Raw genomic sequence first — 16,180 nt, forward strand, 5'->3', positions numbered from 1 at the left:
TGCCTTCTACATATTAGCTGTGGTCAAAGATGGGGATTCGCATAAAAATTTGGCAAGCAAATGCAGAAACAATGATGTGATCCTGATAGAGATGAAGTTCCATGTATGGTTTTAGTTTAGGGTTCTGATAGTTTTGTTCTTCGTTTAGTGTGACAGCATAGTCTTTTGTAATCGGTAGCACCGATAAGGGAATGTATATACAATATAAACTAGAGTGAAATGATACAGACATTAGGAAATCGTACAAAATATTTTGTTTAATGATAAATTTGAATAACATTATGATAAATTATTGCAACTGCGAAGGTTTCTTCATAGCTTATTAAAATCAATTAACCCAAGAAGGGATGAGCAGTCGATTTTACCCGAAAGGATATCAAGAATGTGCGAATTGACATTCTGAGTGATATTCTGGCGGCACTCAAGGATCTAGCATCTTGTGAGATTAAGTTCTCACTGGTCCTTGAGTGTATCGAGAAACTGAATCGACTAGGAACGCATAATCGCATCTGGCTAATTTAGGACGCATTGACTGGCGAGGGAGGCTGCGGCTATTTATAGGACCCGAGCTCTTCCTTGCTATGGGGCAATACACCATCAGGTAGAAGCTTAGGAGTGAAGACTAGCTCTAAGGCTAAGGGAAGTTTGCTACCACCAAACTATGGGGCTACGCCAGGCGATATCCTTATTGGGAGGGTACAAGCAAAAGCTGTTTAAAAGGCTCATAACCCTCCGCAAGGGGTAAACTGAATATGCTCACGGGCATTCTCACAGACCATTGCAGACTGCGTAGTCTTCTACACATGATCGAGATATGGTCCACTGATTCTTGTCGTTTCTTTTACCACAATTTCGGTACCACGTCGAAAAGAGTCTTCCGTACAAATTGATGTAGATCGTACCGCCACAAACCCGTCCTGATTAGGATTAGGTAATAAAACTTATCGTTAGTGATGCATTCAAATAGTTTAGAGACAAAACATAGTTTCGAAAATCGTTTGTAATTCACAATGCCACTTTTATTATCGCTTTTAAATACTGGACTGATAGATAAAAGACGATTAAGATTTATCAAATATTAATGTAAGTGGACTCACCAAAGACGCACAATTTTTAAGTAAAATTACCGAGAGACCATCCACATCAGTCAGAGAAGAGTTTTTAATTATTCTTAACTCCTCCATAATGTCATCGACGGTAAGAATTAGGGACTCGAAGTCGAAGACTGATAATAAATTACTTGACTGATTTCCACAAATTTCAATCAAATCATCCTTAAGTAAGTCCTCATCTGTCACAAAATTAGAGGAAAAGAAATCGGCAAATACATTGGTAGTTTCACTCACAGAGGAGGCAGTAACGCCGTTATAGAAACCATTATTCGGAATACACGACATATTTTTACAGATTGAATGTATAGACAAACGTTTTTTGGGTTTTCTTTGATATTTAGTTAAAGTTACAAACATATTTATTATATAACCCTTATTTAGAGCGGCATAAACGATTCTGGCAAATTAATAGCATTTGATTTGATTGGTTCGTGAAAAACGCTGATCTCCAGTTGAAATATCGTGCTCTTGAAAATGTGCATTATACAGATCCTTTAGCTTCTATTAATTTTTCTGTCATGTTCCCAATCGGAAAAGTTGTGAATACTTCTATATATAAATATATTTATTATTACTACCAAATCAAAAATTTTATAATACGCATAAAAATGATCCGGGTCGTTCCTGCGAGAATTGATCGGGATAGTGAGCTGACTTGAATGGTGTTGTTGTTGTTGTATCAGCAGTAATACGAGCCCTGCCAGTGTAGTGTATATCACCGGTCGTCTTCGTCTAACTCATCTAAAGGTAGGCCCAGGAAACATGCTTGTTGTTGTTGTTGTTGTTGTTGTTGTTTTAACAGCATAGTTAGCCCTGTCAGTGTAAGTATATCATCGGTCGTCTTCGTCTAGCTCATCTAAGGGTAGGCCCAGGAAACATGCTGTTTCGACAGGTTGGGTCCAGAGGGAGAGGGGGGTTAGATGAGTCGGTTTGAGGGGGCATGTGAAGAGGTGGTTAGTGTCGTGCGGGGTACCTTCACATGCCGGACATGTGTTTGGTATGTCGGGGTCAATTCTGGATAAGTAGGAGTTTAACCTGCTACAATATCCAGAACGTAATTGTGCCAATGTTACACGAGTCTCACGGGAAGCTGGAGCTCTTTATCTGCGATAGGTGGTGGTTGGACTCCGATTACGGCATTCACGGGACGGGAGTTCATGAAGGTGGTAACGGTCTCCCGGTGGATGTCGTTTATTGACTGTCTAAATACTGTCCGGTCCAGTAGGTTTCGGTCAGTTTTGTCCTGGAGTTCGTCAGCGTAGTCAAGGAGGTGTCTCCTGACTTGCCTGGGAGGCGGCTCAGGCTCAAGCAGGTGTCTGCAGGGATGAAACCTGTGGTAACACCCCAGCAGGAACTGCTTGCTGAGCAATTTGTTGTGCTCCGCAACTGGGAGCATTTGTGCCTCGTTGTGTAGATGTTGGATGGGTGACATCAGGAGGCACCCGGTCGCTGTCCGAATGGCGGTATTTTGACATGTCTGAAGCTTTGTCCACTGCGAATCACTAGTTCCAGGCGACCAGACAGGCGCAGCATAGTTTAGAACCGCATATTGTTGTTGTTTTAATTGAGACTTGTAAAGACGAGTCCTTCGAATGCCCGAATTGAAGTCCATCCACCACACCACAATATATGTATATATATTGATTTCTGAACGTATTTAATGTTGTATTCGGTGTTCGCTATCCTCTAAGTAAGCACGAGATCCATTTTCTCCGCCCACTTTCTTTTCCGAATATTATGTTACTTTAACTAGTTTGTAAACAATACGTCGTGGCTGAGTTGCTAATTTTTTAGCAGCAGTCTACATACCACTTCGATCAAAAAGTTCCGGGCATATATTCAGAAAATTCGAAATACAAAGTACTCCCCCGCACTTATGCCAGCGCGGGATCCAGTTCCCGAAACATTTCTAGAACTCTATTTTCGGTATTGAAGCCGTTACTTCCTTTCGTCTGTTAAGACGCATTGCCCCTAGTGTTTTCGGACTCGACAAAACAGAAAAAAATGCGGAGAGTCATATCAGGCGAATTCGATGGCTGCTGGAGGGTCTTCGTTTGGTACTGAGTCAAAAATTCGCGGATAAAGATGGCACTGTGCAACAGTGCCTTTGATGAATGTTGGATCAGATTCAGCCTTGGAAATCATGTCTTCGGCGATATCAATTCGGTGCCGTTTTTGCTTGAAATTCAGGTACTTTGGGACCAACTTTGCAGCAACACGATGCAAACCCATGATATCCTATGATATCCTGAACTGACCCATAAGCAATGTTCAAGTCCTCTGACAAGTTTCTGATGATTAATTTGCGGTTATTGATAAAATTTTCTTTTACTTGATGTTTTCATCAGTTTTTGATGTAGACGGACTGCCACTGACTGCGTTCGTCAGCCTCGATGGACACACGATCTCTTCTGAAATGGCTGTTTGCTTAAGAGTATCATTACCGAGACAGTTTTCCAACATTTCTAAAGTTTTCTCATGAATTTTAACGAAAATAATTGCATACAAACTCATTGTTGCAAATTCAAATCCATTTTTCAAATGTTAAGTCATAGCTATAAAATTTTGGTAGGAATTTTTATCACGTACGTAGTAACCAAAAAAAAAAACTCAAATCAGTTGACTTCGAACGTCAGATGATGGTTTTTCCGGGAACTGTTTGATAACCTTGTTAAGAAAAAATCCATGTTAATGAAAAAAATCTAGTCAATAGAATCCAATAGGTAAGGGAATCCAATGAACCTTAAAATGTGTTCTCAAGACAGTCGGAAAGACCCAGATTTATAATTATGGGGAATGTTTATGCCGCTACAATAATAATAACAACAACAATCTTGAAATGCAAGTGTTAGTTTAATTAATTGGTGGTATTTTTATTATTAACTTTTAATTAAAATTTTTTTTTTTATAAAATTTCTTGCGCGCCAAATTTCACAGTGTCAGCGAGCATTATTTTGAGTTGAAATTGTTACTTTTCATTTTTTTATCATATTTATATATCAATTGATGACATCTTTTCGTGTATGCAATATACGTGTGCATTATTTTATTGTCCTTTGTGGGTATGTGTAAGTTATATATTATGTAAAACAATATTCAATATGAATCGGTAATGCAATTTAATTTTTTCGCCACCGTTTTTGGTTGATTATAAGAAAGTATTGTGCTACTATATTCATGTGTGTTAAATTACCACATATCGAGAGTGAGCCAATACAAAGATAACATAGCATGACTTTTTTATGACCGTAAAACGGAGTTAAGAACTCAAGTGTTAAAGTGTGTTTGACTTCGGTTAGTGTTGTTGTTATTATGCATTGCTTACATTAGTAGTTTTTACTTTCTTTTTAGCGAATATTTAAAAGTCATGTACATACATACATACAATACATGAACTTAAGTGTGTACATTTGTGTTTAATTTCACGAATTTATGCCAACATTTTGTTAAAGCATCAAATCCTTACCATACTCTCGCTTATGTATAGCCTTTTCCCTGGTCAACACTTCTTGCTTTGTCCATATGCTCACAAGGGAGGAAGAGAGAGGTTTTATTGTTGTGGTGCCTGTAGCATTTCTTCTATACAATAAATTTATAAAACTTGAAGCTTTAGATAAATGCTCACGCCTACGTTCACATATACATACCAGTATATACATTCTTACACATGTGCTTCCATAGTGACAGCTGACAGTTGGTTTAAACGGCAGTTCTATTGACAAATTGGTTGAATATTAAAAATACATATCGTTATTGAGATAACCTAAAAAACAGGTGATACTAATTGAATGAAGTTAAGTAGGTGCATAAAACTTGGTTAATTTGACCTCTTGTTAATTTAATTTGAATATACATCCATATTGCTATTATTGTAACATCATGAGCTATTCCTAATAATTTTCACGGAAGGTGAATTGCATTGGAAAAATTTCACGAATAAAGTAGATATTGTCTTAATTTTTCCCATTTTTTATGCTACTTCATTTTATTTTAGGAACATTTTTTATGGTAGGGAAGATTCGTCATTCCGATGGTAATTTTAGCAATAAGAATGACAAAATTGGAATACTTGAGCATTCGAGTGCTCCAATTCCTTGTGAAATATACTTACATTTTTAAATGATCCTTTTCGGTTAGGTTAGGGCGGTACCCACCCTAAATTGCATAAATATCAACAAAATACTGCTAAATTTTTGGATTAAGAAAGTTAGGTTTAGATATGTGATAATATCTTAGGGAAGCTAAGATTGCACTGGGTTGAATTGCGTCTTTTTTCAATCATACCAGACCGAGATGATATCGCATCGGAGGATCAGGTGTTTTGGTAACTATGGCCGGCGAGTTGAAGAACCGTAAAGTCTCGTTTGACTGTATGATATGAGAGTAAAAGTTCATTCCTTTGGCAACCGGGTGCAATTTCACTTAAGAAAAAATCTTTGTGCGGATTAACAAGTACTACAGACGGCCAGTCTTGCTCGATACGTGGGAGTATTAATAAAGTGCTAACTAAGATGTTTGGTATTAGCCAAGGCGAGTTCGCTGTAGCAGCTGGCCTGTTATTTTTTCTTGCCCAGTTTGTTTGTTGCTTACTTATTTTGTTGGTTTACATTCTCATTGTAGTTTTGACATTCGTACGACCAAATTGCAAAAGCAAAGTGCATGTAAATGTTGTTGCTCTGGCGAACTCACCTTCTATGAATTTACCTCGCAAAGCAGGACAATTAAGCTAACTGCTCTTGATAGTCCTCAAGTCTGCTACCACAATAGAAAGTCTAAACACTGGCAAGTCTCAGCATACATTTTCGGTTCCACCACGGCCAAGGACTGTCACTCCAGCAGCAATTCCCGTATGTAAATATGGGGAATGTTTATGCTGCTACAACAACAACAACAACAACAGCATACATTTTCAGCGGACTGTGCCTGGTTAGATCTCCTCTGTTATCGAGAGTTGTGGCTTTAAATTTTGTTCGGCAGAGCGATCACTTCGATGATTATTGAAAACTGGTTTAGGGTAATAGTGTCATTTATTTATTAAATTTATTTTGACATAGACGGAATTCCCTCCAACCAACCAAAATCCCTCATATTAATGTATAATGTAATTTCTAAATAGGTGACTTTGCTCTGCTGTACCCATTTTTTGTACAAATAAAATATGCTTTTAAAGATTCATAAGTTGAGGAAAAAAGTAATTGAAAAAATGCAGAAAAATTTCTTTACGCAGTATTTGCAGTATCTATTATCACGGTTAGAATATTTAAAATTTGTTTGGTTAAAATTTTTTTTTCTCAAATTCTCTATATTTATCTTATAAATTTCCTTAATTAAAAGTAGCAACCCTATTATTTGTCTGGTTTAATTTAAGAATTCATTCTTCCAAATTTTACTGATTCATTTCTATTTCATCTTATTCGATTCTGCTTCATCTTCTATTTTTAATTTACAACAGTCTTTTTACTTAATATTTCTTTTTTTTAAGGCTTTTAACGACATTTTTACTGCAATTTTTCGCCTATTTGTCCCACTATACATTGCTACGCCCCCAACTTCACTCCTCTTCTCTTTAATTTACTCCTCAATCACAATAGTAAGTACCGAAAAACGTTTGCTTCACGCTCTTGCGCACGCTGCTCCTCCAAAACAACACTACAGCAACACCAACACCAACACCGACAATAACAACAACGGTGAATACACTTCACTTCACTCCACTTTCGGCACTCGTGCCATTTGTTTTTGTTGTTGCTTTTAGCAGTTTGTTGTATGTACATAAAATGTTGTATGTTGGTGCTCTGTGTTTATTTTCTTTTTATGTTTTGGTTTTTGTGCACGGCCGCTTCACGCGAAATGTAGGCAAACAAACGACGAACTCAAAGGCAGCGGAAGGCAGTCACAGGCAGACAAGCAGACAAATACGCGAGGTAGATCAGGCCTGGTTGATAGACAGTAGCAGTAAGCATCTGAGAACCGGTTCCCCTCGTGTTCTGCTTACCGTTTTTTTCTGTTGCTGTTCACACTATGTTTTGCTCTTGTTGTTAAATACAACAAATGGACGGACAAATATTTGGATGGCTGGAAATGTATGGAATGGTTGGCCAAGTGACTGACAAGCTAAGCTGGATGCTGCTTGTGAGCTCTCGATTCGTTGGTATAGGATCTGTAGGTATGTGTATCTGTCTGTATACATATTACACATGTGAGTAGGATAAAAATCTACCCTACTTGATTTGATCTTTTCTCGAGCGAACAGAACGAGGCTTAGCTCTTGGACTGCTGCTGCGCTACACTGTCGATCTTTATTACGAGTAATATAGTATTTTTTTTATTTATTTGATAGTGCATGTGCATGCGTGCGTGTGTGCGTTAAGTTTTTTTTTTTTTTTTTTTTTTTTTTTTTTTTTTTTTTTTTTTTTTTTTATCCGAAGGGGGAATCTTACATAGATACCGTCAATATAGATGGCATGCACGATTCATACTGATCGCTAAGGGTGCACCTCATTCGGGACCACGCACAGTCAGTATTTCTACTAAACTGGACTTGCGAAACAGTACACCTACGTACTAAACCCTAACTCCGACTTCTGTAGCTTTAGTTTGCCCTGCGGTACCGCCGTTTAAGCATTGCATCGCAGGGCCAAGCTAGCCATTATGGCTCTTCACTTATATCTCTCTCTCCGTCTACCCTTCATTATTTCTTTGTCTTCTTTCTTTACTGCGTTCCCATTCCTTTTTTCGCAGTTCCTGTAACGCATTTGCGGACCATTCTCTCATCTTGGCCCACACCAACTTCGACCGCAGCATGTGATCTACAATGTTGCCTGGGGTTATTTTTTCTTTTATTATTTCTTCAATGCACATTCTTTCAGATGCGTATCTCGGGCAGGAGAAGAACACATGTTCCACGTTCTCACTACCGTTGCCGCAGAGCGAGCAGTCAGCTGCGTCCTCGTGGCCGAGTCTTTGGAGATACTCTCTATAGCATCCATGCCCCGTCAGGAACTGTGTGAGGTAGTAATCTGTGTCACCATGTCCTCTCTCAACCCAAGCCTGTACGCTTCTGATAAGCTTATGCGTCCATCTTCCTTTTGTCGCTAGGTCCCAGCGATTTTGCCACTCAGTTATGCTCCCCAGTCTTTCTTCTTTACGCTCTTCCGCCGTTAATCTCCTGTTTAGGCTTTTGGCTTTGTCGTACACTCTACCCAGTTCAGAGGCCATTATATCTGGTGGCATGATACCCGATATGACACATACTGCTTCAAACGACACTGTCCTGAAGGCACATGCAACTCTAAGGGAAATAAGTCTAAAAACTATTTCCGCCTTCTTCGCGTATGTTTTCTGTATCAGGGCTTTACCCCATATGGGTGCTGCATACATGAGTGTAGACTGGGTAACTTTAGCCAGGAGCGCTCTTCTACTCTGAGTGGGACCACCGATGTTGGCCATGATTCTTGACAGTGCCGCCGTCACCATGGCTGCCTTTCCGCATGCTTTTTTAATGTGCTCCTTGAAGCTTAGTCGAGCATCGATCATTACACCCAAATATCGTAGTGCCGCTTGTGTTGTGACGTTAAACCCATCAATGTTTAGTGTGGTCGTTTCTAACTTTTTTCTACTCGTAATGAGAACTGCTTCTGTTTTTTGCCCTGCTAGCTGTAGTTTAACCGCCGTTAGCCATTGTTTGACCTTCGTTGTGGCCTCGCTGCAGATACTCTGAATCTGAGGGATTGTTTTGGCGACTATGGTTAACGCAATGTCGTCTGCGTATCCTATTATTTGCACTTCCCTCGGCATTGGAAGTTGCAGTACCCCATCATATAGTACATTCCATAGGATCGGGCCCAGCACAGATCCCTGCGGTACTCCGCCCGTCACTGCATATCTCTTAGGGCCTTCATCTGTATTGTACAGAAGTACTCTTTCCGACAGGTAACTGTTTATAACCCGTACTAAGTAAGCTGGGGTTTTTTTTCCTTCAAGAGCCTTTATAATATGTGGCCAGTATGCCGAGTTGAAGGCGTTCTTGACATCCAGAGTGACAACTGCACAGTATTCTTTGTCACCATGCATCCACCTGTCACCCTCAATAGCCTTACTTGCAATGTTTGTCACCCTCCTGACGGCATCGATGGTTGAACGACCTTTTCGGAAACCAAACTGATGTTCGGATAGCTCAGCCGGCGCTTTCTCCAGGTGCTGTTCCAGGCGTGTGCAGATTAGTTTCTCCAAGATTTTACCCATAGTATCTATCATGCAGAGTGGCCGATAAGAGCTTGGGTCACCCGCTGGCTTATTTGGTTTCTGAAGTAGGACCAGTTGTTGTTTCTTCCATACTTTCGGAAACGTGCCTTCATTTATACACTTGGTGAAGTGTTCTGCAAATGGCTTTGTGTTGCGCCTGATAGCGATCTTCAGCGCCTTGTTCGGAATTCCGTCAGGTCCTGGAGCCTTAGCATTGCCGAAACTTTCCGTTGCCAAAATCACCTCTGCTTCACTGATTGTGACACTATTTTCTGCTGCGTGGCACTGGGTCTGGCTTGGTTGCATGTCTTGCTTTGGAAAGAGTGTCTGTACAATCTTTTCCAAAAGAATGGGGCAAGTCGGCGCCTGTCCTCTACCTCCTTTGACCTTGGCCATAACGAGTTTGTAGCCATCACCCCACGGGTTTTCGTCCACATTCTGGCACAGTTCTTTAAAGCTAGCTGCCTTGCTGCTTTTAATGGCTTTCTTTAATTCTTTCCGCTTCTTTTTATAGTTCTCGCGGAGCCTGAAGTGTTCTGCCAACCCATAGCTCCTTTGGGAAAGGCGCCTTGCTTTTTTGCATTCGCTTCTTAGGGTGCTGATCTCCTCGTTCCACCAGTATACAGGCTTTCTGGGAGCGCTCTGTGTTTTCCTGCTCATAGCGGCATCGCAAGCTCTGCTAACATATTTTACTAGCAGTTCCGCCTGTAGTTCCACATCGTTGGTGCTAGTTGGGTTCTTTTCTAGCATGATTTGGAACATTTCTTCATCAAGTGTCTCCACCCTCCAACCCTTATTCTGTTTTTTCTGTACGGTTTCTTTTCCATGCGAAAAGTCCACCGTAATGGCAAGGTGGTCACTGCCTGTGTAAAAATCATTCACTTTCCAGCTTGCTGATCGTATTAGAGCCCTGCTGGCGTAGGTGATGTCGATTATTGATGCACGACCATTCACTTCGAAGGTGTTTTTTCCCCCAGTGTTTAGCAGAACCGCATCAAGCAGTGAGAATGCCTTAATCAAGGCATCTCCCCTTTTATTGGTATATCTGCTACCCCATTCCAGGGCCCACGCATTGAAATCACCCGCAATCACGTTTGGTGTGGTACCACGAGCGTTTTGCACAAGTTCATCCAGTAAGTTTTCGAACTCTGCTTGCGTCAGTTTCGGTGGCGCGTAGCAACTGTAGAAATATATGCCACGTATTTTTGCTCGGGTATAGTAATCACTGTGGGTGTGCGGTTTGTCCTGCAGGGTATTTCCTCCACAGGCCCAAATAGCAGCTTTACTTTTCCTATCCGAGACCCACGTTCCGGCGTTTAGATTTTTATGCTGGTCGCTGACGAGCACAACATCCACCTTATTTTCATATACCCTTTGTTTTAAGAGCTCTTGTGCAGCCTCGCAATGGTTTAGATTGATCTGCTCAATCCTCATTTTTTGGTTTTAATATACGCCGCTTGATACAGGGGGCATTTTCTGCTTCCAATCTGATGGCTTGTGTCCTCCCGTCCATTTCTTTTACAAGCTCCGCAGAAGGGCTTTTTCTCGCATACTTTCGCTTGGTGTCCCTTTTCTCCACATTTGAGACAGTTCTGGCTTCTGTCGTCTTCGTTTTTGCATGCCCTCGCTAGGTGTCCATACTCCAGGCATCTGTAGCATCTCCTCAAGTCAGGCTTTTCTCTTATTCGGCATACTGCCCAGCCGATTTTCAATTTTTGCTTCTCAAGCAGTCGCCTTGCGTCCAGTGCTGGTAGGCTTATCACTGCTGTTTGCGTGCCTGCATACGCCGCTCTAACGCTTTTTATTGCGTTTTCACTAAAATGTGTGCGTTAAGTGTACCTTTTTCAATGCGTGCGTTTGCACAAAATCATTAGGGAATTATGAAGAAGAGGAAATGAGGCACGGAGTGCTTAAAGGCTAACAAGAAGAAAAAAAAGAAGTTAGCATGAAAAGAAGGGGTATGCTACAAGCAATATTACGTCGTGACTCCTAGAGTTATGAAGGGGGTGACTTAAACACTTTATTGCCGTTATTGGTAGAGCATGTTTGCACAGTGATTTCAGTTATGGCAAGTATATACAAATTCAGATATATGCAAAAATGGTTACATTATATTAACACTAAAAGTCCTGGCTTAGCTTGAAATGAGACCTAATGTAGCGCTTGAAGGACGGAGAATTTTCAAACAGCTTAAAGCTCTATTTGCAGCCCTTATGACATTAGAGATTGCACACTCCTGTCTTCCATTTAATTTGATTTGGTTAAGCTTCATTTGGGAATTTTAGGTTTCATACAGAGTGGAAGACGAAGAGAAAGACGTTTTGATACTGCTAGTAGCTCAGACCAGTAGTCCAACAATACTTTAAGTGTCCTCTGTAGTTGGAGTAGTAGTAGTAAAGAACCTGGAATAGGCCGTAGCGCTACTTGCGAAATTATTCATGTGTACGAATTGTAGCAGGTAAGCGAGTAATAATGCGACAACAATAAAGGATTGAAGCTCGAAAATACAGGCTAGCGACACTGGAAAAACCTAAAGAAATACTTGGTTTTTACAATAAATATTAATCACTTTATGTATGTTTTTCCTGGAAATGTGGCTTTTTATCTTGTACGTTTTTATGATTAAGAGAAAAGTTCGCAATATTTTTTCACAACTTCTCAAAATCATGGTTCAAAAATGTATTAAGTATTATTGAATATAGTTATCATCTCTGTTTTCCTTACACAAGTTTTCAAAGCCAAGCAAAATAAGTACAGCAAACAAAACCAGCCTGCATTGGGCCAGCACCTTAAGGTTATAACATAAAGGGTTTTCCAATAACAGGTGTTACAGGTGAATGGATGGCACTAGCGAGAGATGATTAAACAATTTTTTATGGCCGGAATTGGAGGGTATTGATCTGGGCAACCTTAATTTTCAACAAGACGGTGCTACGTGCCACACAAGCAACGAAACCATCGATATTTTACGGGAAAAGTTTCCGCACCGTGTTATCTCTCGAAGAGGTGATCACAATTGGCCACCGAGATCTTGTGATTTAACACCTTGAGACTTTTTTTTTGAGGCCACGTGAAAGAGAACGTCTACGCCAACAGCCCAGGGTCGATTCAAGGCCTCAAAGATGGTATTCGTGAGGCTATCGAGGACATAGAGCAGCCACTTTGCAATTTGATTATGGAAAATTTCATGAAAAGGATATTGTCCTGTAAGCGTGGTCTTGGTGGTCATTTGCCTGATGTTATTTTCACTATTAACGGCATACCTTCCTCTTTATAATGAAATAAACATCCGACCATTTATATTAAAAAATAGCATTTTTCTTTGAATATTAAAAAAACACCTCTTATTTAAAAACCCTTTAGAATGAAAGTACGAGATGTGTTCAAAATGTATACTGGTGTTAAAAATTGTTTACATATTTTGTTGTTTGTTACACGATTTTTTCGAAGAAATTTAAAACTACTATTTTCACACCAAGGAAACGCCTTTTGCAAGGTGCATATTTCAAATGACACACTGTGCGAATAATACGCTTGCCTCATGTTTCCGTTTCACCTTCCCATAGAGCGTTTTATTTTTTCTTTTTATTAAAAAAGGCTTTGTGGGCGCCAAAAGCGGTTAACTCCTTACCCATACATATTTACCATTCGCCTTTTTCGCTGGAATTGTGCTTTGTTACTTGGTTTTCTTCCTTACACCCGTTTTCTAAAGGGTGAGCTGCCTTTCCTGATGTTCTGCTTCTTTCGCGTACGTACAAACATGCTGTTTTTTATACTTTTTTTTACGTATATTTTTTATTTTTATTGCCTGTTCGAATATGCCTCCGTGCTTTAATTATACTACTTTCTTTGATAGAGATTAATTGCTTTAATTAATCTAAGTTCTATGTAATTTTTAAAGAAGCCAAACGTTATTCCAACTCAGTATTTCTTTTACGTACATTTACTACATGCCTTTCTTCGTCACCTGATTTTTATTTATACGTTCGTTTGCTACCTCAAGCTACAGCTTTAAATACGAATGCTAATTTTCTGTAATATTTGGTTTTTCTTTTGCAGATTAAAATTGGAGTGCGAAAAGCTTGCCAATGAGAAAACCGAAATGCAACGCCATTATGTTATGGTAATTTCCCATCTATTTACCAATGGCCATTTATATATTTATTTTTTAACAATATTTTCTCAATTTGCCTTTCAGTACTACGAGATGTCATATGGCCTTAATGTTGAAATGCACAAACAGGTAATTTCCTCTTACACAAATAAATAAAAACAAAAAAAAAAAAAAGGAACAAAAAAATGCACCAACTCATTCAATAAACACGTCTCTCACTGCCTCAATGCCTAACCAGCCACAAGCAAATAAAGTCGGCAAAGGCAAAGCAGCAAAGTTGTCGAGTGTATCAGGCAAGGTAGAGCACACGAGTGCTGAAGGCTGAAGTGCGCACTCCTGCCGGTGCTTTCGTGCAGCAAGAAATTAAGCCACAATTACACAAACATACACAAACATTGTTTGCTGCAAACGCCTCTATTTACACAGCCTTGCACATAAAAAACATATTTAATGTGTTTTGCCTTATAATTTGTTCTAATTTTTTTTCTTCTATTTCCTTTTCCTTATGCACTCTCTTCCGTTCGAATAAAATACATATATATACCTATATATATAAACAATAAAATGAAAATATCGCTTACAACTACAACAACGTTTATTTGTTAAATCGTTTGCGCTCGAATCTATTCATCCTGTGCCACAGACGGAAATTGCTAAGCGTTTGAATACTTTGATAAATCAGCTGATACCATTTTTACAAGCCGATCATCAACAACAGGTCTTAAATGCTGTGGAGCGCGCGAAACAAGTTACAATGCAGGAATTAAATCTGATCATAGGGGTAAGTTTTATTTCGTTAATTTTTCTATATACTGCATTTCATCATCACCTCTTACTTACTCCTAATGATGTTACTACAAATAATACCTGCGCGTATTAATGCCCATAAATCTTACTTCTTGTGTTATAATATTGCATTTATAATCGGTATGTGAATACACGTGGTGGGCCATCTTACGTTTGAATCTTGAAATAACTTTCAGAAACAACGAGTGATTTTTTTTTGTTTGGATAAGTTTTTTTTCTCAATAGAAGTGTTTTTTTTTTTTTCAATGGAAGAGGTTTCTTTTAATAGAATTTTTTTTGTATATTTTTTTTTTTCAATAGAAGTTTTTTTTCAATGAAGTTATTTTTTTTTCAATAAAAGTTTTTTATTTTTATTTGAAAGTACAATATTTACGGTTGATTATGGAACACTATTTCATTAAAATGACTTCCACGGCTGGCCTTGCAGTAGCCGATATGATGAACCCAAGTATTCAGCCTATTTTCGACTGTATGGAGCTGTATTTGTTTGATGGTTACACCAACTTCGTTCTTGAGGGCGCTTATCGTAGCTGGATGATTCACTTAACATTTATCTTTAAGGGCTCTCCACAAATAATAATCTAACAATGGGCGTTCGCGTACAAAAGTTATGTACGAGCTTTCTGTGCTCCATATTTGCTTTTGGTTATTGCCGCAGCCTCCGACGTGGAAATGAACTTTGTCAGAAAATATGGTTTTTCGCAGGAAATGATTTTCTTGCAGGTGATTTATCCTTATGCGAGTACCTAAATTTTTAATATTTACAAATATCGTTCAAGCGTAAATCGACCCATTTCGTAAACCGTAAATGAAAACCTAACTTTCTGTCTCAATTGACAATGTATTTTAGTTGACGAATTAAAAACACTCGGTAGTACAAATTTCAAGCGTTAGATGACCTCCCTGTATATTTACAAACCAAATGAAAAAAATGTGTACATATTTGAATACAGTTTGAGGTGAAAATAAAACCTCACTAAAAAAAACATAATAAAAAATAGTTGTGCAAATTATGTTTTACAAAATACCATTAAAAATACTAAGTATTTACTCTATCGCTTCTTTTTTACTAGTGCTTTTATTAATTTAATCGAACAGCAAGATATATTTTTGCTTAGACTCGTATGCAAAACTCAAGAGAACAGTATTTCCATTTATCTTATAACCATGAATAGTTGGTATCAAGCTTTTTTAGGCTTCCAGGCAGTTCCTTAGTTACGTCCCACATCGTGAGTTGTAAGAGTTGTTGTTATTGTAAGAGCATAAAACACTCTGATCTAATCGGATATACCATAAATTCTGAATTTTACAAATCCAGATCCGACTAGGAACATCTCAAAAAGTAGACAACCATTAGCATGAGTTACTTCGTGGGTTAGCTTAAGGTTACCCACTGGTTACTATTAATTTGTGTTGATGAAAAATGCGTTTAACAATGTTTGATCTATGTACAACGGATAGAGAGCGGAAAAGTCGGTCAAGTATCATCATTTAAGAACGCCGCCAACCACACGCACTAAATATTATACTTTGCAGTCAATTTTCTTCTTGACTCAGTGTCAACCACTTTGATTTTATGTTTTTATGAACTCAAGCCTTCTTCCACCATCCAAATAACTAATCAACGCCTTTGTTGAGTTACTGAATATTTATGGCAAAGGGCTTTCAATTAGTACCGCCTGTTTTGAATCTGGCACCATTATTATTATTAGTATTATTAGTTTTTGATCATTTCGTCTCCTTTGCTACTGCTACAAAAAACAAAATTGTTGAGAAAAACGGCTTTAAAGTACTCAATTTACTATGTTTCCCCTTTGTAAAATGCAAAGGGATACCTGCTTTTAATTGATATCGCCATGAATTTTTTACCCAGCATAAAAGAGGAACTTGCCATTTCTACATA

The 16,180-nt window shown here is 38.8% G+C and overlaps 1 protein-coding gene across 16 annotated transcripts in view; it reads left to right on the top strand.

Moving 5' to 3' along the window:
• The window catches only part of LOC128869310 (protein groucho), a 36,484-nt gene that overhangs the window by 4,045 nt on the left and 16,259 nt on the right, over positions 1–16,180 (top strand). For all 16 annotated transcript variants that reach the window (XM_054111894.1, XM_054111916.1, XM_054111911.1 and 13 more), the window contains 3 exons: positions 13,416–13,479; positions 13,555–13,599; positions 14,114–14,251. In XM_054111894.1, coding sequence (XP_053967869.1) covers positions 13,416–13,479; positions 13,555–13,599; positions 14,114–14,251 — 247 coding nt within the window. The remainder of the gene's footprint in view (positions 1–13,415; positions 13,480–13,554; positions 13,600–14,113; positions 14,252–16,180) is intronic.

The sequence above is a fragment of the Anastrepha ludens genome, chromosome 2 (assembly GCF_028408465.1).
Source record: "Anastrepha ludens isolate Willacy chromosome 2, idAnaLude1.1, whole genome shotgun sequence".
NCBI classification, from domain to species: domain Eukaryota; kingdom Metazoa; phylum Arthropoda; class Insecta; order Diptera; family Tephritidae; genus Anastrepha; species Anastrepha ludens.